This window comes from Fundulus heteroclitus, chromosome 18, assembly GCF_011125445.2.
Source record: "Fundulus heteroclitus isolate FHET01 chromosome 18, MU-UCD_Fhet_4.1, whole genome shotgun sequence".
Classification (NCBI taxonomy): Eukaryota; Metazoa; Chordata; class Actinopteri; order Cyprinodontiformes; family Fundulidae; genus Fundulus; species Fundulus heteroclitus.
The window spans coordinates 9,983,279-10,006,457 of record NC_046378.1 but is presented as its reverse complement, the minus strand read 5'-3'; the positions used below and the strand labels follow the sequence as shown (position 1 = coordinate 10,006,457).

Here is a 23,179-nt window from a genome sequence, read left to right as displayed (position 1 = left end):
CATGTCACAGAATTCAAAGAGCTTGCTGCAGAACAACCAAGTTTGCAGCAAGTACTCCACAAGCATGAAAAAATGGCAACATACAATCCACTTTCAGTTAGGATAGCTGAAGCTCTTACCAAATTTATTGCCCTTGATGAACAGCCGTTTTCACTGGTCAATGATATTGTTAAGTTATGTGTGGTCAAAAAGTACCAATTTATTAAGTACTCAGTATCAGAACTTGGAATAAGCAAGTATCTAAACTCAAGTACTCATACTTGTACTCGGTCATGATAAAACTAGTATCAGGACACCCCTAATTACATGCATCAAGTCATTACAGGGTAGGTGAGATGTTATCTTTTAATGTCTTTAGCTACTTCCATCCATCCATCTATCTGCCGACATGTTTATCCCTGTTGGGTTCATGAGGGGTGCTGCTGCCTATCTGCAGCTGTCAATGGGTCAGAGGCGGGGTGTCTTTTGCTACTTTTTCTATACATTTTTTTTAAATTATTAAGTTATGCCAGACCTGGTAACTGGATGTGGCAAGCTTTTAAAACATTAGTTGCAAACATTGTCATTGCCAGTCAAAATAGTTTAGAAGTAGTAGAAGAAGTGTTGATTATATATTTAGATTATTGGTAGGTGTTAGTCCCCTTTGCAGTAGTACTCACCAGCAGGTATATTAGCAGGCATGTCAATTTTGAAGTCACATATTCACATTTATTGACAATAAAGTGTAACTGAATAAGTAGAAAATACCTAAATAATTGGCTCCTAAAGCGGGTACAAACGTACCCAAGACGTGTACCAATTAATGTATAGTCGGTACAAAACATGAACTGGCAGATGGCTCTTTACGTAATCAAAAAAATCTGCTTAAACTGAAAAGTAAAACATTTCAAGTGATAAGGAAGCAGGACTCATGAAAAACCCATGAAGAGAAGTTTGTGTCTAAGATAGCTATAGTCACATTGTCACTAGTAAGCTATCTCCGATTTCGGAGATAGCTTACTAGATCACAAACCCTCATCTTGTTAGTGTTTGTTACAGGCACATGCTGTCTTCACTTCTGTGGTCTCCCGTCCCAGAAACATATAGCGAGCGGCGGAGGGCCCCAGCTGGTGCCACTGCCCCAGACCTTGACACAGGGATCGGGCCCAGTCAAAGAGGATTGCTCTTTATGCCTGTCTTGCTGATACAGTGGAGAAAGAGGCTACGGTAACATGGCAGAGCGTGGCCTGAGGAAAACCCAGAGACAGCAGGATAAGAACAAACAGGGTTCTCACACATTCTCACATATAAAGGGGCTCACTATAAGATATGTCAAAAGTCTTTCCACATTGACTCACTATGTTACAAAATCGAAACTTTTTAAAGAATACTTTAGTCAATTTTATTTAAAAAAAAAGTGCAGTTAAGAAGCCTTTTTTTCTGTTTTTGGTGATATTGCAATAAACAGTCGTAGTCAAGAGGTTTACTTCTGTGCTTAGATGTTTTTGATGTTAACAAAAAACCCCAAAAAAGACGAGAAAAAACATTTAGTCAACAACCCTGAAGACAGTTGCAGAGAAGGGGATGCGGTGAAGATAAAAACAAGTGTACTTTGAAGGTAAGGTTACAACACTCTTGGGACAGCCCGCAGATTTCTCGTAGACATCAACGTAGACATGCCCTTGATCAAAGACGCACACTGCCACCATTGTTTGCGCCAGAGACAGAAGATAAAAAAAGTACTTCCTGCAGTGATCCTGAATACAGAGAAATCTACTGGTTTCATTTTCTTCTGAAAGAAATGCAATGGTATCAAGTTCTTGTCTAACAAATTAAAATCTGTGCAAAGACCAAAGGGCTGTTTTGTGCACATTGATTTTGGGCCTTGAACACCACCAGAAGTCCTATTATTTCACGATGGGCAGTTGTTCTTGTTCCTTACTTGATGGAATACTATGAGCCTATTACCAATGCAGTTTTGCTCCGCCACAGTAATTACGGGTGAAGCCGAGCTCAGGTTTGAATTTGCATTACAATGCAAAGAAGGCATGTTTTCATTCGGAGCTACACTCCCGGGGTTCTGTGCCAGATAGAAGAAACATTAGCTCATAGGCATCACAATTTTGTGCTGAACTCAGTCTCTTGCTAAATGACTCTTAATTCAGCGAGGACTTCTCTCTGTTTGAATACCTACCAATTAGCATTTGATGCTAGAGGTGCCATAGATTATGCTCTGTTGTAGCCATGGGACTGCAAAGCCTGAGGAGGAGAGAGCGAGTGATGTTAAATTCAGTAAGAGGGTGGCCAGTCGTGGGAGGATATAGTTGGAGGTACCAGATTTTTTTTTTATTATTATTTACATTTTTGCTAGTGAGCTGTATCTACCACATACCTGGATTTACAAAGAGAATAACTGAAAGCCATTCCTTATCTACTCTCATTTGCACTTTCTGCTAATGATGCTGACCTTCTGCTGTTTACCAACAACTCTCCTCAATTCAGCGGAGAGTAACTACTAGAGACCGAACGCAACTAGGGCATCTGGGAGCAGCCGGGGGTCCCTTGAAACAAAGATGAGTTCATGTTTTAGTCTGGTGCATGGCTTGTGTGCTGCTTTTTTTTCTCCAGCGGGTTCAAAGGTCCTTGGCATTTCCATCTTGGACGGAAGCAGCATCAGACACGCTGAGCTTGTAAGTGGGCTAATGTTCTGTCTGTTCAAGTTTTTAAAAAAATAAGGAAAGGCGCATGAACTCTGAAGCAAATTCTCGCAGATTCTCAGCCACATTTTGTGTGTGTTGTGTCTTAAAAAGAAACTGAAAGCAAAATGAAGTCAAACATTAAGTACACGTGTTATCCCTTCCCCTGAAGACACACTGGTCTGCCATCAGTCATCTATTTGCTTCACTGTCATAAAGGCATATGTTGGACTTCTCCTGTCATGTCGCATTCTGTGAACTTTAAGATGGCCCTGACCTGCTTTATGTCGCCGTAGGGCAAGGAAGCTGTGGGGTGGGACGAGGGGATGTCGGCTGGTGTGCTGCTCCCAGCATGACTCTCTGGGGTCAGGTACAAGTAAGCGCACACGTGATACACAGTCATTTTAATACTTACATGTTGCTACTTATTTATTTATTTCCTCACTGTCGTCCTATGCTCCCCTTGCATGCCCTGCCTCAGTTTCCAAAGTCCCTCTCCAGCCGTGTGACTTAATCAGTCTGACAGACTCTGGCTGCCTGGGGAAAGTCTCTCTCTCCACAGTCCCCTTTCTCTTCAAGTTTACACTTTCTGTGACAAACTCATTCTGGCACCTTTCGAAATGCAGTGCTTTCTGTTGGAAAGCTCGGCGTGGTTTCTTCACACACGTAATCTAAGTGCACAGACATGCAAAAGTCCATGCCATCCACAAAACATACACCGATGCATACAGTTCCACGCAGTAACGCACACAAAACAAGTAGACGCAAAGACGGAGGCTGAAAATGCAAAACGAATGTCATCACAAATTGTATGCCTCACATTTGTTGTTCGTTCTTAAGTGCTTCCTCAAAAAACATTAAATGCATAAAGAAGTAATAGCTCTTGTTACTTTAATATTGTTGAAGGACCTTCTTAATTAGTTTTCATTTGAAACTTGGGCTGTTCAACTCTTCAACTTACTTTAGCGATCACAATATAAATTGAAATTAAATAAATTGTGCACAATGCAAACGGTTCAAGTTCAAGGTTAGATCTGCAATATGGCAGTGCTGCAGACAAACTAGACTATAGAAAACTTTTATTTTTTAGCTAGAAAACACCGAAAACCTTTCTTCTTGAATGCAGCCATAGAAAAGCAACTCCAAAACAGAAGAGGTTATAGAATCTCAAAATTCCAGATGAGACAACAATTTATTATGATGTTTTCTTTGTTTTTTCATAAATAGAATACATGTTTTATAAATCACAAGTTGTGTTTTAAAGAACATGTGGAATAATCACATCTGGTTTGAGTAGACCAAATGACTTTCCCATTTGACTCATTTAAAAGTAAGTCAAATGCCAAAAAAAGATTAACAACACCACTTGTGTTTTCACAAATAAAGCTGTGATAACTCTCAAACTGTGTTTTAAAGAAGGCTCATCGTTTCATTGTAGGATGATCAGGTTCAGGTTTGAAGTATTTTGTACAAGAGATTTAGAGACAATCTAATGTATTCCAGATTCCTTCCAATCTGAAGATTATAGCACACCACCATCAGGGTGTGAATGTGTCTGTGCATGGCTGAATGACTGATTTTGTTGTAAAGCGCTTTGGGGTCGTCGGACTAGTTAAAGCGCTGTACAAGTACAAGCCATTTACCATTACAATTTTAACATGGTTAACGGGTAATTGCTGTATTCTCACAGTGCTTACACAATATTTGTATCTTGTCTGTCAAAAATATGAAAAATATTTGTACTATCAAGAACTAAAAAGGCTGCCAGATAAACCTTTTAAAAGTAGTGGGAGTTTTTGCAATACTTTTGTAATTGGGTCTATTATGGTCAGCCTGTAAAGGAGTCTTATTCAGCCGTCTCTCTCATACGACTAAATAACAGCTCAAGGACGACTTCCTGTCTTAGTTCAAAATACAAATCTTGAAAGGGTGTCAAGCTTAAATAGCTCACCTTCATATCCCCGCCTCATAATAATATTTAATTAAAACAGCAGCTGAATAGCTCACCAGACAGACTTCAATTTGCTGAGAAATACCATGGAGTTTTAATTTTGGAATGTCATTAAACCTTTATTTGCAACTCTGAATTGTTATGTGTTTGAGCGCTTTGTTTTAGAATTTAAAGATGTGCACTTTTTTTTTTGTTTTTCCTGTCCTCTGAATGGACCCAAGCTGATATGCCTTTCTTCAAAGGGCTCTAAATGGACATCTCTCATACTGATGGTACCTGACAAACGTTTCCCCTGACATACCATTTCTACATCCTCCAATATCTTGTTGTTCTCTTCCACATGTCTAAGCTTTCTAATGCCACAGGCTTGGAGGCTTTCTCTGGCCTGGTTGAATTGATGGAACAATGGCCCTAAAGAGAGGCACAAACTGCAGTTTTTTTTTTCCTTTTTTTTTTTTTTCTGTGAGGCAAAACAAGAAAAAAGGGATTAGAAACAATATTGGTGGATGATGTTGAAAAGTCTGAAAATAAATGGTCTTTTAAAGGATTCTCTCATTAATTTCTGCCCTGAACAAAAAGGAATAATGAGAACAGAACATTTTCTATTCTTAAAAAAAAAAATACTGGCAATGTGTCCATTTAATGGTTGTGCTTTGTAGACCTGACATTCTTTCATCAAGCCGTTTTGCACTAATTTCAGTCTGTTTTCCTTTTATTTCTCGTCTGATAATTCCCACTTTATTTCCATTAGGCTTTGTTTGTTCGCCGTGATCTGCTGCTGTAATTTATTAGGGCTGTCATCATAAATGATGTGGCATGCCGACACGGCCCAGCAAGTACCGTCTCCCCCTCTTCTCCGCTCCTTTTATGGAGAGCTGCCCTAGTTTTTGAGCATGGAGGAAAAGAGAAACATTACAATTAAGGTGGTGACATCAACCCCCCGGTGGCGATGCTCAGGGACCAGATGTCCTGTCAGAGAGATGCTGGCCCTCACCTCCAGGGAGCGCTGGGTTGAAATCTGGTTCATCTCTCAGTGGGGGAAACACTACCGCTACAGTTCCGCCATTAATTCAAGAAAAAGAATGAGCCTCAGTTCTCTCTTACTAATTTATCAAGTTCTGTTTTTTTTTTTTTTTCTTTTTGTTCCCATTTGCTTTCAGAAATGCCTTAATTCTTCATAGATTTAACAATATGTCAGAAACATTAGCCAGAGATTTTGGTCCAGATTTGCATAATAAGATTTTGCAGCTCCAACAGAAATTTTAGCTGCATATCCATAATGACACTCTCCTATTGCAGAGATCTGGTTACAGTTGATTCCGCTGGGGTACAATGAACTCACTGTCATGTTCAAGAAACCAGTTTGAGATGATTTCAGTGTTTATTCTGAGTATTATTCTGTTGGAAGCTGCCATCAGAATATGAGTACCCTGTGGCCATACAGGGATGGACATTATCAGGTAGGCTGTGGTATTTAATTCAGGCTCGGTTGGTACCAAGGTCAAAAGTGTGCAGGGAAAACATCCCACACATTTTTTAAACGGCAACCAACAGTCTAAATAACTGACACAAAGCAGGATGGATACATTCTTTCTATGTTGTTTCCATCACATTCTGACTCTACCATTCGAATCTCGCTGCTGAAAATGAGACTCAGCAAATCAGGCAACAATTCAGACTGGAGCTGCACAATCTTATTGTGGCCAGATTTGGCAAGCCTGAGTCAATTGTAGCATCAATTTCCTGTTCTTTTCTGACAAGTTGGTATACCTTGTAACAAGGTCATTTAAGATACTGTTGGCTTTCTGTCATTTTGTATCAGTTTGTCCATTTTTCTCTGACCTTTAAACATGCCATATTTGTTCATAGAGCTGTTGCTTACTGGATATTTTATCTTTCTCAGACTATACAGTGTAAACACAAGAGATGGTTTTGTGTGAAAATTACAGTGGACAGGATAACTGTACCACATAGCTCTTATATTATCTCTCTTCACCATTATGATGATTTATTTAAACAACAGCAAGTATTCTTCATCACATCGTGATGACTAAATCCATTCTGTTGCTGCCATGCGATCGGCTGTCTCTTTGTGTCAATAGGCAATTGAACAGATGTACCTAATAAATTGGCCAGCGACCGTATGTGACACATTATCAACCCAACAATAACAACATACTGTCACAACAGAGAGCAATCTGAGGGTATAAAATGCTCATGGCACCAGCTGACTACAATGGTGGCAAAAATGTATCTTTTGCGCATTCAAAGAATTTTCCAGGCTAATTAAAAGCAGATGAACATTTTTGCTTTCTCAGTTATCCCCAGGCTCTGTTGTTTGACGGATGCCCGGTAAAAGCTGCACAAAGTGCATGTCATTTCAGTCGCATGTGGCCTTGGAGGAAATGCAATGACAAAGAGACTTTAAAATCTTTATTTTTTTTCATTTATTTCCAAACCCAGGATACTACCTGATTCTGTGATTCTTGTCCCGTTCTTCTTTTTCTACAAGGCAGCTGCTGGTTGTTTTGAGATGAAAGACGTTTGTTTGGCAGTCTTCAAAGAGTCAAAGAACTCTGAAAGTCACTTGTATTGCGGAGCTGTTGGTTCTCCATTTTATATCCAGTATGGAAGTGATGATCAAAGGGGTCTGTGTGGAGGGAGAAGCTAAAAGATGTCTGGTTTTGTAGTAAACAACAAATACCAAATCCCAGACCCACATAAGGGTTCGCTTTAAAGAACTGTCCTTCATCCACGTCCAGACACATCACTTGAGTGAATTTGAAATACAAGGGGTGTGAACCAAAATTGGTGGTTTATTTTTAAATGAGTACAGTGTATTTTATGTTTAAGCCATTAAACACGCACATCTTTTACACATTCTATGCTATATACCATTTAGAAGCAAAATGTAAGTGCATTAAGAGGTTACAGAGAGTCTTTGAATAAAGATTGGCAGCCAACTCCAAGGGGAAGCCTCTCCAGGCAGTGAGAAATCCAACATTAATGTATGAGATAGTTTCTTCACATTTGAAATGAGGCTTTGTAAGAGTTTTTACAGGTGCTCTTAGGAAATTATTATTATTATTATTAGTATTATTTTTATTATTATTATTATTAGTAATAGTAGTAGTAGTAGTAGTAGTAGTAGTAGTAGTAGTATTAGTATATCAAAGCCCTGGTAATAAGTCATAATCATAACCTGGAGAAGGATTAGAGGTTATGCAGCGGGGGTGAGGTGGGGATTGGTCGGGACCCTTGAACATCCCACTGTTAGCAGCTCCCGTCTTTGGATGCCCTGCTGCATTTTTAATGCTGGAGTCACTCGGTGATGGGACAAAGGCAATGACTCTTCCCCAGCGGACCATAGGGAAAGATACGTTAAAAGTCATCCAAGGGTATTTTTAAAACCAATAATGGGGTAAATAACTCTGCTAGTCTGCCAAAGGCAAAGAGCACTTTGTCTCTGGAAAAACCATTGAGATGTAGTTTGAGTCAAAGCTGTTTGGAGTGAGATAGGAAAACAATGTAAAGTAATAGAATTAGCATGTGACTAAAGTGAGGAATAATCACATTTGTGCTTGTTTGCACAGACACACAAATTCTCCACTCAGACAGCAAATTCACTGGCGTTAAGGATTAGGGCTGCAAGACACCGATATGTTTTCATTTTTTGACAAGAATGCTCTCCCTTTTGAGATTTATTTTTCTTTCCTCTGTTGTGTTTGTTGTTCTTTGTTCTCTTCCCTTTCCCCTTCCCCAAGTGCCAGATATCTTTGTTTACCTTAGAGGGCATTGTGTTGTCATTATTATCATCCGTCCAGTATTAGATAACACTCAGTGTCATGTGGCAGACAATCTTCGAGCAATCCTATCTGTGAAAGAGATCAGGACTTAAAACCTTAATGCTTCTTTGGCATCCTGCATTAAGGTTATAAAATCTTCCTTATCATATCATGTATTCATTTTTCTATATATGGTTTTAATAATGTGACATCAGCCAAAGCTCTGATACAAAATTTTGCAATATAACATAATTTTTGGTGAATTACACCTTGACGATTTGAGGGATTAAAAATGTGTCCACTTGGTGTTTTAAACAACCTACTAACCAGGGATAGGTGATGAAATGAGAGCTACCCTTGGTAGGTCTGTTATACAGCCATATAGGTTAATGCTGACTTCCTGAGCAAACAGACTAATTTACCAGAGAAAATTGTCCTGTTATATTATACGCATAATGTTACCCTGTAAAGAGCTCAAATACAACAAAAAAATAAATAATAGTTTGCTTGATAAGCCCGTGAAAACTAAATTTAGTGAATATTCATGCTATATTTGGCTGACGTTAATAAACATACCATTTTAGTGGTAAAAAATCAATACATTGGATAAACTTAGTAGCATTTGCAATTGTTTTGAGTAAATACCTTTACACCATGAAACAATAGTGGGTTTACTTAGTGTTATCGTGCTGTAAAAATCTCATTGCATTACTCAATCAAATCGAAACTTTATGAAGTGCTTTAACATATTATAAAGGCAAGCAAAGGGCTGCACAAGCGAATTAAATACAACAAGATAAAACCATAGCAATAAAACAGTAAGTAACAACACCATAATAAAAACAATAAAACACACAAACGGTGTAAAGTTCTAATCATGCTCTGTTGAGTTAAAAATAATTGTAAAAACATGAACTTCATAAAAAGAGATTTAAATTCATTAGGAGTTCTGGCAGACCTCACAGACAGAAGGCCATTATTGAGTTTGCAGAGGGTTGCAGTAGCCCAGTCTAGAAAAAAAAAAAAAAAAACTCGAATGACCCATTTAAGGGCACCACCAGGAAGATAAGGCTGACTTTGCGAACTAGCCTGAGAAGATAAAGACTAGACTGGATGACTGAACTGACCTATCAGCAGGTCAGTTTTTCCAAACAACCTCTGTTTCATTTTCATGCAAGCTGAAGAAGTCCAGCTCAGTCCATTTTTAACACCTTGTAAACATTTCCACACATTTTCTATACAATCTACTATACACTGGATTTTAAAGTTAAACCAATTTGGGTATCATCTGCACAAAAATTGTATTACATCATCATTTTCAAAGGTGATCTCCTGTAGACGGTAGCAGAGAGAACATAAAATGGGGCCGAAATTTTAGCGCTGAGGTACCCCACATTTAAGTCTCTGTTGATCAATTAATTCAAGTGCTGTGCCCTCACTCCATCAGACTGCTGCCACTGACCATAATATAATCCGTTGTGTATAATGAGATCAAAAAGAATTAAAACAGCAGACGCTCCAGAACAGTTAAAAGCAAATCATTGCACATCTTGCAAAAGAGCTATTTCAGTACTGTGGCATAACTTAAATCAGACAGCAACTCCTCATAAATACCATATAGCTCTAGATGGTTTTATACTTCAAGATAAACCACCAGCATAGGTGGACAGCACAAAGACCTCAAATATTTACACCATCTCAGAGAGACTCACAGGCTGAAAATGTTATAAAAAAGCAGGAGATACAGGTAAAATAGCTGGGTCAGCGAAGCAAAGTGTAAAAAATTAACAGCACTCTATCAAGAGAATTACAAGCAATGAAACAGAAATAATCAGGCTGGAAGATTTGTAAGGATGCAAGAGAGAGTTCAGCAAATTAAAAAGAATTAGAGACTTGCCAATATACCCGGACACAAAATCAGAAATAAATAGGGTCACAGCATTTGTAACAGCAGTCTGATTCTCAGTTGACACGATTTTTAACATCTCCTAAGAAATGTGAAGCTTGTCCTTCTGTTTTCTCCTGGTCTGCCGGCACGTACGTGTCAGCATGGGACTGTGGTAATTATGCCATGGCTTTGTGGCTTGTTTGAAGTGTTTAGTCTTAAAAGGAGCATTAACATATTCAATACCCGTACAAAGAGATTAAAAATCATCCAGGATCTGATCAACATTTTTCGTGCTGCTGGAACTCCTGAGAGGGAAGCGATCAGGTGAAAGGAGCCCACAAAAAGGGGCGTGACCGTTGCAATCATTACAGGATTGAACTCAAATAAAACTAAATTTATGATTCCAATATTTCAATCTCAATGTTAACCAAATGTTATAACCTAGTCCATGTTGTGTTACTTTTCATGTGTTGAACTGTTCACTCACGGATTCAAAGTTAAAAGAGCTGATCAAATTTAAAACATGTTCCGTTGTTAGCTTGGTCTAACAATACCTATGAGTGTTATAAACTCCAATAATCAAAATCTGATTATATTGTAAAATAATCAATGACAATAAATCTGCCAAGTCCTGAAGAATGCTGAACTAGAAGATCAACAAACAGAGCAGCTGTGATTTACATATTATCTTGACAAACAAAACCTCAAGACTGGACGAACTGTCTGCAGTCAGGAGGAAAAAGTTCTGATAATGGGGTGACTCCACCAGCTCAAAGCCACATCACCAACCAAAACTCAACCTTTGTAAACTAAAAAAAAAGGAAAAAAAGTAATTCATAGTGAATGTTTCATGTGGTATCGATCGCATTAAAAACAGGATGATAACCCCATCCATGGCTGTAAGTTGAGGCATGACTCAACAGACAAAGAAAGCCGAGCTCCACAGTTGGTTTAAACCGCCAAGATAGACGAAGCGCAGGAATTGCCACCAGCAGGTGACCCTGGTCCACCGCTGCTCCAGCAACAAAAGCCTGGATCCACCACAACAAAGAAAAAAAAACTTCTGCATAATCTGACGCTTCCTTCAGACAACCTCAGTGTGGGCCTTAATCCACACAAGAACAGCGTCTCGACAAATGCTTCTCTCTGGACAGTTGAAATGTGTGCAACACAGCTAAGCAGGCATGTAGGAGTGGAATGGTGATGGGTTTGTCCTCAGATTTCCATTTTGATATTCACTCAATTACAATTTAAAATCCGCAAGCTAGAGAAGGTGGTGCCATCATGCTTTATATATATATATATATATATATATATATATATATATATATATATATATATATATATATATAGTGGACCAGGCCACTTTGCTTTATCTTAATAATTCTTTACTCGGAGGTAGCTACTAATGTGTCATTAGATGAGTCCTTCTTTTGTAACATTATAGCTTTAGATGAGACTTCAATAAACTGGCATAGCTTTTAGGTCTCTCCTGCTCTTGCCACTGTAATCGAATCTCTGATGTGAAGTCTGTTCATCATCGTGCACCACAGGCATTGTTCGTGTCGCTGTGCTCTGGGTTGCGCACTACGTTATAGATGGCCTTGCCCTCGGTTCACCCCAAGGTCCTCTGGCTCCTCTTCAACTGTTTGTCTTCAGGTCATCCCAAGTGGGTCAGAACTGTGGTATTTTGATTTTATTTAATCAGGTTTAAAGGTTTAGAGGGCCACGGAGTTCAAAGGCGTTTACCCTTCCTTCAGCTGCGAGCGAGTCCTCTTCCATTTAGCATTGGGCAGCGGCCAAAAGAAAGTGCAAAACTGAAATGACTTCTGTGCTCCTTTGTGATTTGCACTAATGTCCCCTAGGGATTGAGCAATGACCACTGCGAGTTCCCCCAGGACGCCAGCCAGATTGAAACCCCTGCCAGCAGATTTGAAAGGATAGAAAATCATTTAAACTCCCCAATGTGCATTAGCAATTTTTTTTTTCATTGCCAAGGCCGGCCTCCACAATATTAAATTGCACTTGATAAAATAAAATCACAGAGTGCAAAAAGAGCTCTTCAACCTCCAAAAGAGTGAAGTGAATATTGAAGTGGCGACCAAATAAATTAATTATACACTGATGCAATTTGTTTACTCCGGTCTCTGACATTCACTTGAAGAGCTGAGCTGATAAAGAAAGAACTTCTGATGACAGCACAAGAGTCTTGGAGGTACACTGAGGCAGAAGCCCATGGCAGTGGAAAAAAAAAAAAAAGCTATGCATTGCCATTTGATCCCGCCTGTGACACCAAAATATAACTACTTATAAAATAAGCCTTGTATCAAAGCAAGCAGAGTGAATCTCAGCAGTACCATACATTTAAAAAATCATCAGAAGTGCAGGGTTAAAATCGATGCTTATAGTCTCATATCAGGATCTAGTAACATTTTAAGATCAACATAATTCTTCATTTATAGTATGCTGGATGTTGGATTATACCTTTAAAAATTCCATTCTCAGTGCTCACATACCCCAGGGTTTCTCATCTGTTATTGTGCTCTGTCAGATTGCTGGTTGGTAATGCAAGGGAGGGCGATGCAATGCATGTGTGCCATGGTCTTTTTTCTTTGTTCTGGTTCTGCTGGATGACGCCTTGCTTGGTAAAAGGGCATTATGACACAAAGGGGGAACAAAATTTCCGTCATGCATATCAAGGAGCTGCAGTCCCAGGGTGTGCAAGGCCAGTTTTAAACAACAAAAAGAAAATTACAATTTGGCCTGGTGCCAGCAGTCGCAGTTGCAAAAGTGTTTTGTTTTGTGGAGGGGTGGAGTGGGGTGGGGTGGGTGGTTGAGATCAGTTTCTGGCTGCAGTGGACTCGTGAATGGATCTTTCTTCCAAACTGCTGAGGTCTTTTTGTGGGACAGGCAGGTGGCTCAAAGCCCCCTTTTTTGTTGGCATGTGGGGGGAAAAAAAACTGAGAACAAAAGTGCCAGTTCTAAATATCATTCTTTCTCAAAGCAAGCACCATCATGCCCCTACTGCCCACCATTGACTGATTTTAAAAGGCTGGCACAGAACAAGGGTAAGTTTGTGCTGCTATTCTGTCAGCTTTGTTTCATTGAGTGAATCATTTTTATCAGTGCCAGAAGATATATCCTCTTAACAAACCTCCCCCCCCCCCCTAAAAAAAAAAAAAAAACGTTGGGTCCCATCATTTGTGCCTGGCACCACTGGGGGAACGGTTTTCTTCTTCTGAGTCCTGCCGTCCTGCTGTGCTTTGCAGAATTAGGATGTAAAAGAATATGCACAGAAGTCAGGAGTATACACCGGTGGCTGTTTCACACAAGGATGTTTCACAACTGCTCACGCGAGTGGTCTTTATTATACTTGAGACAGGAAGCATAAATCAGTCCCCGGGTTTGCCTGAAAATGGAAATGCTTCACACGTTATCTACTGCAAGTATTTAACACCCACTGTTGCGGTTATGACAGGCAGGGACACATCGGCATTCGCTACCGGCTGTGGGTGTATGTGTGTGTGTGTGTGTGTGTGGGTGGGGGGTGGGGGGGGGTCTACCTTTTTATATGCTGATTGTAAAAAAATATAAGGCTGATTTGCATTTATTTTCCAATTCAAGGTTTCCAACTGTATTTGTAAGATTATAGCAAAAGTGCACAGATGCCACACACTAACACACATGCAAAGCCAGTGACAAGATGCATGTGAAGTGTCTACGGAAAGCAACCTTTTTTTTCCAGCCAGTCCTCTACTAGGAATCTTCAACATAAAAACACTGAAAGTGGGAGCCAGTACTCAGAAACATAGTAGTTTGTCTATGTGCAACATGGGACTGTCCAAGAAACTTCCCAACAAACACCGGGAAGTCGTTATCAGATCAGTTACCCAATTCCTTAGGTGCCACCTGTGCCAAAGCACCACATGTATCTTGGGGCTCTTTGCTATCATGGCGATGGATTGCTTGGCTGGCTCTCAAACAAATGTTTAGCGTACCAGTGGAGAGAATGGCTCAACAAAAGTTAGATTATTGAGCTGTTCCCCGCTTGCTTGTGCTCTGCACAGATCCCACACCATTCGAGAACAGACTGAACAAAAAAGGTTGCAGGGAAAACCATAAAAGTTGTTATCTCACAGCAGGGTCTACTCAGTTGCAACATTTGGAAATATGTTACATCTGTAGGAGGCACAAAGGTGCTTTAAAATAAGAAAGCAACCAAGAATATTCTAAATTACTGATAGTCCGCATGTGTGCATTTCTTCTTTTTGTTTTAATAAAGTTGCGGCCAGTCTAATTAAAACTTGTGCGATTGCAAATCACACATCTAGTGCTCATTTAGATTTCAAATGATGAAGGTACATACTTTCAGTTTCATCAGATTCTGGGGAAGTCATGCCAGCTGAATGAGTTAAATTTGTGTTGGAAAACATTTTTATGCTGATTAAACGGTGTTAGTGTGTTAACCACACGCCTGAACCAAAACTTTAACTATCTGGCAGTCGAATTCTACCTGGTTCACCTGTTTGCACTCTTCCTCACATTCACTCTACCCCATCATCCCTTGTTCCTAAGCGTTCATCTCTTGCCCACACTTGCTTCATTCTTCATCCCTTAATCCCATTTCCTATCACAACCTGCATCCTTCAGTCCTACTTCTCTGCCACACACATTCTGATAGCCTCAATCTCTCATGTTTTACCTCTCAACCCTGTTTCTTCATTCCCCATTCATGCTTATTTCATCCCTTATCCCTGCCTCCCTGATCCTTCATACTGCCTTTTTCATGCACATGTCCTTATTCCCCCTACCCATATCCTTCATCGCTACCCACTTCTTTCCCCATCCCTACATCCCTCGTCCTCGTCCCCACTTCCAGAACTCCTAATTTTATACCTTCATCCCTAATCCCTACCTTCTTCTTCATATGCTGTAACCATATTCATCCATAGTTCACTAACCCTGCCAACTTAATCCCCCATTTCTCATTTTGTGTCTCTCATCCCTCCCTTCCTCATCCCTTATCCGTCACCCCCTACCTCAATCATCTGTACCTCCCCTATACGTCATCAATCAACCCTCACCCATACATCTTTCATCTGTCGGTCATCAGTGCTACCTCCCACATCCTTCATCCATACCTTCTTCTCCTCCTCATTTTCTTATTAGATTGAGCTATTGTTCTTAGGTAGAAATTGGGGGGTGGGGTTTATTGAGGGCTCTATCAAACCTCATCAATCCGGGTCTCTGACAAATAACATAACATATTTTAAGCGAACAAGGATGGGGTCTTGTTCTTGTGAAGACAATTTCATGTTCAAGTTTCAAATCTGTTTGAATCACTTCATTGTACAAAATGATCATTCATTCAGGAAAAATGTTAATGCTCCAAACCCTTGCTTTAGATATTGAGAAATTAAACTTTGAACTGTTTATGCTGATATTAATAAACATTTCCTTAAAAAGATTGTGATCAAAATGTTTCCTAATTAGACAGCATGAGAGAGCTTTTGTCTTGTGCCATGAGTGAAAACCTTTTTACCAGGCCTATTTACATATTTCAGATTACAACCCCCATAACCGCATGCTCTTATTTTTCTTGTTTGTTTTGATGACAGATGTTGAGTCATGGGTGAACCTCATGCCAGTAAACAACAAATACTGTATTAAAAAAATAGGATTTATGGATTTTTTTTATTTAGAGACTGTGTTCCAAGGGCTTCTTTGCAACCTTAAACACCTCTATACAGTACACCAGGCTGAAAACAGGAACTTTTAAAGGATATGACGGGTCTGAACGCGAGATATAAATTAACATTTCAGTTATGTGTCTTGATAAAAGACTTACTAATGCACCAGCAGGTATTTTTGACAGGATGAACAAACTTCTTGTTGTTGAAATGTTTCAAGTCATTTTGTTTCGTTGTTTGAACTACCTGTTTTCCACAGGCAATCACAAATGCTAGAAGCAGGTTAAGAAAAGCAATCCTCCACAACTAAGTAGAGGTTGGAGGCATGGAGAGGAGAGACAGTGAGTTAAAAACCATCCACATCTTTCTTCTGACCTACATGTATCAGCAATTTAAAAAAACAAAACAACAACACAGTGATCCACCAGTATTCTCCTAACAACCGCTCCCTCTCTCCACCCCCATCCCATATCTGAACACACACACAGCCCCTGCGGAGCAAAAACATAGTGTTTTGTTTCCTGTGTGTTAAACTGCAATTTAGAAACCAGTAATCCGTGCCATAATCTTTCACCAAATCCTGACCGGGGTTAGAGAGAGCTTCCACACTCTTCTTTATATGTAACAGCTGAGCTCACCTCCGAAAAGAGACCAACTTTTCCCACCCATCTGCAGATAGAGTCTCAGAAGGACGGAGATTTGACAGCAAAGAGCTGAGAGAAGAGGTGCAGCTGCTACCCTCGCCTTCACAGGTGACCCAGTGATCACAACGGCATCTGGTTGAATTACTTAACACTGCCGCCCAACAGACATGTAATCCGGGATAATGCCCTTTTGCTGAGTGCTTCAATCTGGGTAAATTCATCCCTGAGGAATGAGATCCAGCAGCGGAGTCTCGGGGAGAGAAAAAGAGAGAGGGAGAGGGAGACGAGGAGAGGGACGAGGGCTTGATTGGTTGGTATTAAAGAAGGCTGTTGGGGCTGAAAAGAGGGTCTTCGAGATAGATAATGAAACCCAAGAGTAAACAGCTTGATTTTGTTGACCGACTGAATAACAAGAAGGAGTTCATTGGCAGGTTTTCCTGGAAGAGTTCAAATTAATCTTTTTTTTTTTTTTTTTTTCCTGACCTCAATCCTGACAGATTCGAACTGAGGCTTTCATTCACACTGCTGTGAGCGGATAAACCTGTACATTACTCAAGCTGAACCCAGCCAGTGCAGTGTTATATGATCCCTCCATTTAGTCTGTGATCAGTATTTTCATTTAAAAGTTTTATATGCCATTGAACTGAACAGTCTTTTTTTGATTCCTCTTTGCGCTGTCAGCCAAATGCAATTGATTTTCCTTTGAAACCGCACCCCTTTGAATGTCACCCAGCTCCTGACAAACATTGGGACTTGAAAGTTCCAGCTATCCAACAGCAGCCTCTAAGATTATTTATTCACATATTTACTTATTACCCTAAATATCCAAGAGGACCCTCGGCTCAGAGGGATTACAGTGGGTTTAATCTATTGTAGCACAGAAATGAGCAGGGGTCAAAGAGACGGAGGTGATTTAAGCTGGCTAGCCTTGATGGGACATGCAACACAAACAAGGAAAACAAACTACATGCCACTGGGCTCCGTCATGAGCGGATGACATCATGTGTCACTCAGTGCGTGACTGTGGTGTGTTGGGGGGGGGGTCATAAAATCAAGGTACAAATGTGTGTTTATGCTTCCTAGGGTGCATAGGCAACTTCATCACTTCCTTGTTAATATGTTAACAAGGAATTAACCATACCTCTTCTTACTTCCTTGCAATTAAAGTGGGTCATTTTAGAGTTACTGGTCCTAATCGTTAACTGTGCAGATGTAAAATGAAAATCAGATTTTTTTATTTTTTTTTACAGCAAATTCACAGTATATAAGCACCACCTGATCACAATGACATCAAAGCTCTTTAGTGTGGAAGTTGGCTACTGAATGAAGAAAAACCGAAGTTAGAGCTTCCATAGTAAGCCAATTGTCTTAAAATGAAACCAATGGAAGCATGAATAAAGTTTGACATTTGTAGAAAGTAAAACATTAAAGGTAGGCATGTTTCTTTGGGCAGCAGCAACGGGGAGTTTGCTGTCAGTTCATAGTATGAACATGCTTGCTATCTCTCTCTCTCTCTCTCTCATTGATACGTACTCAAAATAAGTGCTTGATTAAAAGCTGACTTGCACAGAAGTAATTAAGATATTATGAAACAATGCGGGCAGGTCAGAGCTTTACAAAACTGTTGACCAAAAAATTGGCTCAAAAAATATCTTTGACTGGCGCATCATTGTTCTTTAACACAGGTGAATTTACAGAACTTAAGACTCTAAATGAAGGGTGTATTTTTATATCATTTTTGTTTTAGAATGATTTCTCCATCAATGAAAATTCACTCCCAAGCACAACTTTTGAAATACATTTAATTACTGTTTGGTCAAGAAATCATGAATCAAAGTTTGCGGAGGAAAAGCGGATTTAGAGTCGTCAGACAGCAGTTAATAGACAGCAGTAGATGAAATAAGGGCTTTTGGGGGAGCTGCTAAGACTTTGCCTTTCAGGACTAGGAAACAGCTTATCCTGGCTGGGTGGCAAAGTCAGGGGTTCTGACAGGAGATGGATGTGGGGGCGGGAGATAATGAAGGTGGCAGTGTGGGGCAAGAGGGGCAGCAGATCTCTAAGAAGATTGGGATTTTAATTTCTGAGCAGCCGCTCTGCCCCTAGTGGGCACAGCATGTGTTTAAGGTTGCCTAACTAAATCATAAGCTAAGAAAGGGTTTAATGTTGAGACATTAAGAAAAAAATAAAATAAAACGAGAAAAACTAGGAGGAGAGGGTAGATTTAAAACACTTAATGTGATAACATGACACTTTTTCCTGTAAATTTACAACCTTCAACCACACAGGTATCATGTTATCCTATCTCACCAATTCAACCCCCAAGACAGGGAACTCAATCAACCCAAGCAAATAAGAAAAAAAATTGATGAAAGCAAAAAAGTGAAAAGATAGAAGTGGAGAACGGGAAATGGAGGACAGGTCAAATAGCAAAAAAAAAAAAAAAAAAAAAAAGTGATCCTCTGCAAGGTGAGACGAGGAATCAAGACACTGAGAGCCAAGTTAAGAATGTGAGATGTTGTAACGATTGGAGGATGGGGGAGGAGGAGGAGGAGGAGGTGGGAGGAGGTGGACGCAGTGGTGAACAAGTTTGGCCTGAGGTGAATGTGTTCCTCGAGACTCGTCTCCATGATCCTCCCGACTGGTGCTGTGTCATCTGTCACGGGCTGAGGAGGTGACAGCACAGAGGGAAGGTGCCCTAGATGTGCTAACAGCACACTGTTGGTCTGGGGAGCAGATCGAACACCTTCCCCTCTCCTTATTCTCTCCCTTCGACATGTTCGTTTTGGGCCATTTATTTCTCAAAGTTAGCGGAGGAAAAAGAAACAGCTTTGTGCTGCTCCATTTAGACCGAATCCTCTCGCGGCTTGTGTCTCCAGAGTTAATGGATAAATATGCATCCACGTTTTACACATTCCTTAAAATTATCATGGCAGGTTGCATTTTTGTTTAATTTCTTGGGTATGGTAGTTTTAATGGCTGCACAGATTTTTTTTGTGTGTTGTACCAGAGGCAAATAGCAAATTTACACCTACATTTCCTCTCTCTGGAACAATAAAGGGTCCTTCTATTCTATTCTATTACACATTTTCAATGTTCCAAACTTTTTTAGCCTCAAATTTCGGAAGGAAGGAAGGAAGGAAGGAAGGAAGGAAGGAAGGAAGGAAGGAAGGAAGGAAGGAAGGAAGGAAGGCAGGCAGTAGCCCTGTCCAAAGAATGGATGGCTGGCTGGCTGGCTGGCTGGATAGAGAAGTTTTCCATACTGACCTAGCCCCGGAAAACACTTAAATCAATTTCCGTGCTTTTCCAGACTTTCTCTGACTGAATTAGAATCCATGGTCTCCTACTCCTTCCTTTATTTTCTGTCTCTCTTTGTGGCTGTCTCGCAGGACCACGGCGTATAAGTAAGTATACGACTGCTTGGACGAGAACTCTCTCTTTCCCCCTGTTCATAAAAACAAGATTGTTTCTTTTCCCCCCTCAGCTTTCTGCTGACACTGGCCCGGCACATAAACAGAGCCGTAATTTGTACAATAGAAAGCTTTGGGGAAGCACTTCCCTTTCCCCCTGGAGGCATGCAAAGAGACGGTTGGTTGTTATCTCTTGTTTACCTGGCGGGGGAAGTGATATTTTATATTATGGTAATAACTGACTTTGCGGAAATGCTCCGCAATCCCATTTCAATCCAGTTGCAGCGGTGCTCTCGTTCCAGTTAAATGAGATATGGTGTTAGTTGTTCCCAGGACTGGGTCTAAACCTGTGATGATATGTGCATGAAATTGTGATGGATAAAGGTTTATAAACCGAGGCAAAAATATGCTCACACGGATAAATCAAAGCATCAGTTTCTAAAGTCTATTATGACTCTAAATGAATACACTTTGCATTTCGACTACAGAAGTGCAGCAGTAGTCAGCTGTAGAAGCCAAACTTAGCAGATGCTTAGGAGTGAAGGAAAAGAGTCTAATGACTGATCATGTATTCCTGCAACACAGTAAGCGCAGATGTTAGAGGAAGAGTTGACTGTGAAATCGGGGGGAACAGAAGACAGCAAAGCATATACACAGAAAACAGCAGCTTCTACGGTGCTGCGCGTGATGTTCTGCAACTGTCCTGCAACACAAACTAACTCTATCCACGCTCTGGTCAACCTCACACTGTTTTTGCGCTGTAATTGTAAAAGAGATGCTGAGCATCCTTCCCTGTCAGTTTCAAATTGATGAATGATTTCCCAACGGCTTCTACATAAAAGTGCAAAACATGCTCACAGCAAATTTGTTGTGTTTTATAAGCAATGTTCTGCGTTACAGACTATAAATCAAGACGTGGAACAGCTGAAGTCAGCGACGGAGCAAATGATTTGTTTACCAAGTGTTATGCGTTGCCGCTGTTTTAGCAGCGTGCTTCCGACTCTGATTCGCCGGCTGCAACGCAAAACGTCAACAATGTCACGCTACAAATTTAAACGGGAGGAAATTTAGCATATATTCAGGGATTCCTCCAGATCAAAGGTTACATCTCCCTCTGGGGAAATCAGCATTCCTTCAGGCTCTTCGTGGTCTAAGTTGAGAAGAAAAGGCGGCTTTGTCATTGACCCTGACCCCGGAGCGGTGTAAACCAGAGCAAGCTTGCTGTGCGTCGTTATGATGCTGCGAAGTGAAAAACAGCCGCTGCCTGATCCAGCCCTGCATGCGTCCATGCTTCGCAGGCGGAGAGTTTGGCGGCACTTTGCTCTGTTTCTCTTTTCCATTTCCTCTAAAGACAACCACCTGGTGGCAATCTGGGAATACAACTAATCCATCCCCCTTCTATACAACAGCAGACTGTCTAGGAATACAAATAACAACAAAAATGGTCAAAAGAGGGCTGGAGTTGCCAAGCGCTCCCCGATGCTGCGCTGTTAACTTTCTCTGCCTCTATTCGTTAAACCAGCCGGACTCAATTGGGAAGGGGCTGTGAGTTTAAAATGATGTGACTAAGGAGTGAACACTTGACTGAACTTGAATGGGGTTAAAGGGCTTTCTGTGTGTGTGACGGGAATAATAAAGCCACATAGGAAGTATTTCACTTTGTCGTCTGAAAGCTACGCAAACTCCAGATGAAGAAAACTGCACCTCAACACCATCGCATCCACATAGACTTTTTTTCCCCCTCCAGATTCCCTCCTCTCCTGTTTGCATCAGACATCACGGTGCACATGGCATTACTATATAGGAATCCGTAAAAAAAACAAACAAACAAACAAACACAGAAGGCAGCAAAAAGCTCACATGTCACAGCAAGAGATGAAGTCAGAGGACAAAGCTCTCAGTCAGAAAGTCACACGGCCATCACAAGCATGCGAGCTGACACGAGATTTGCAAGTTATTCTGGAAAACTTACTATGTCCGGAGATCCACAGGAGCAGGAGCACCCAGGGCATCATGGTTGGGGAAAGTGGAGAGGTCAAAACCTACAAAAAACAGTAGGCGAGTGTGAAATTGAAGTTGGCAGGCACAGAGAAATGCACAAGATGAGACAGTGCTCCCGTGCGTTTCTGGACGATGCTACGGTCCCTCAGTGGTGTCTCCTTTTTTTTTTACCAGTAGAAAGCTGGATTTCTGTTTTCTGTCCTTCTCCTCTTCCGCGTACTCTTCCTCTTCTCCGTCTCCCTCCGTGGCTCTGCGCTGTGTCTTTGACTCTTCAGAGTGGCCGGGTGTCCGATCCGCCTCACGTTCTCTCCTTTGGTGATGTGAGCTTGTGGACTTTCTGCGTCCTTCGCTGCTGACTCTCAGAATACGCACGCTCACTGTCCCTCTCTCGCTCGCACTGTTTCTCATTGCCCATCCATTCTCAGAGTCTACAGCCCTCACTTGCCCCCCCTCCCCTCCCCACCCTCCTCCTCTCCTCTCTTTCATCTCCCTCTCTTTCTCTCTTGCTCATCCAATTCACAGCACACACAGCAGTCAGTGGATGGAGCTCCAGACTCCTCCCTCCAGTGCTGCCTCCCTCTTTTACTCTTTGCCTCTCAGCCCGGCTGTCTGGGTGGCTGTTGCTCAGAGAGAGGCTGGGGTCCTCGCTCTGGGAACCAAAGCTGCCATGGGAGAAACAGGGAAGGAGAACCTCAATTAGAATAAGAATAGTGTCGAGACCCCGGTAGCAACAAATAACACAGACAGCAACAAAAAGCACATTTTTCCCTCCTCCCAGTTAAGACCTTGGCTTTATGGGGGGATTCTATAGATGGAACAGAAATCTTGGCATCCTTGTGGCTTGATAATGATCACATTAGCATTTCCAAAAAAAAGGCCTTTGTTAGTATACAGATTTTTTTTATTGGGGGCAAACTAGTTTCACAGGCACTTTCTCAAGGAGCCAGGATGCAAAAAAATAATAAATTAATTAAATGCTAAAATGCACATGCAGTCAGTAAAAACTATGCCAGGTTATGCCTGTTAAATATTTTATAGAGGACTATTTTTTATTTGGTCATATTTTATGTCTAGTGAAGTGCATGTGTAAAAGAGAGCTTCATGTCCCTTGCTTTATGAAATGCCAGTCTTTACTATG

The 23,179-nt window shown here is 40.8% G+C and overlaps 1 protein-coding gene across 9 annotated transcripts in view; it reads right to left on the bottom strand.

Annotated features, from left to right (window-relative positions):
- The window catches only part of kirrel3b (kirre like nephrin family adhesion molecule 3b), a 196,964-nt gene extending 174,479 nt beyond the window's left edge, over positions 1–22,485 (bottom strand). For all 9 annotated transcript variants that reach the window (XM_036150046.1, XM_036150047.1, XM_036150049.1 and 6 more), the window contains exons 1-2: positions 22,213–22,485; positions 22,013–22,082 (exon numbers count right to left, since the gene is read on the bottom strand). In XM_036150046.1, coding sequence (XP_036005939.1) covers positions 22,013–22,082; positions 22,213–22,449 — 307 coding nt within the window. In that variant the 5' untranslated portion in view covers positions 22,450–22,485. The remainder of the gene's footprint in view (positions 1–22,012; positions 22,083–22,212) is intronic.
- Positions 22,486–23,179: the final 694 nt, after the last annotated feature.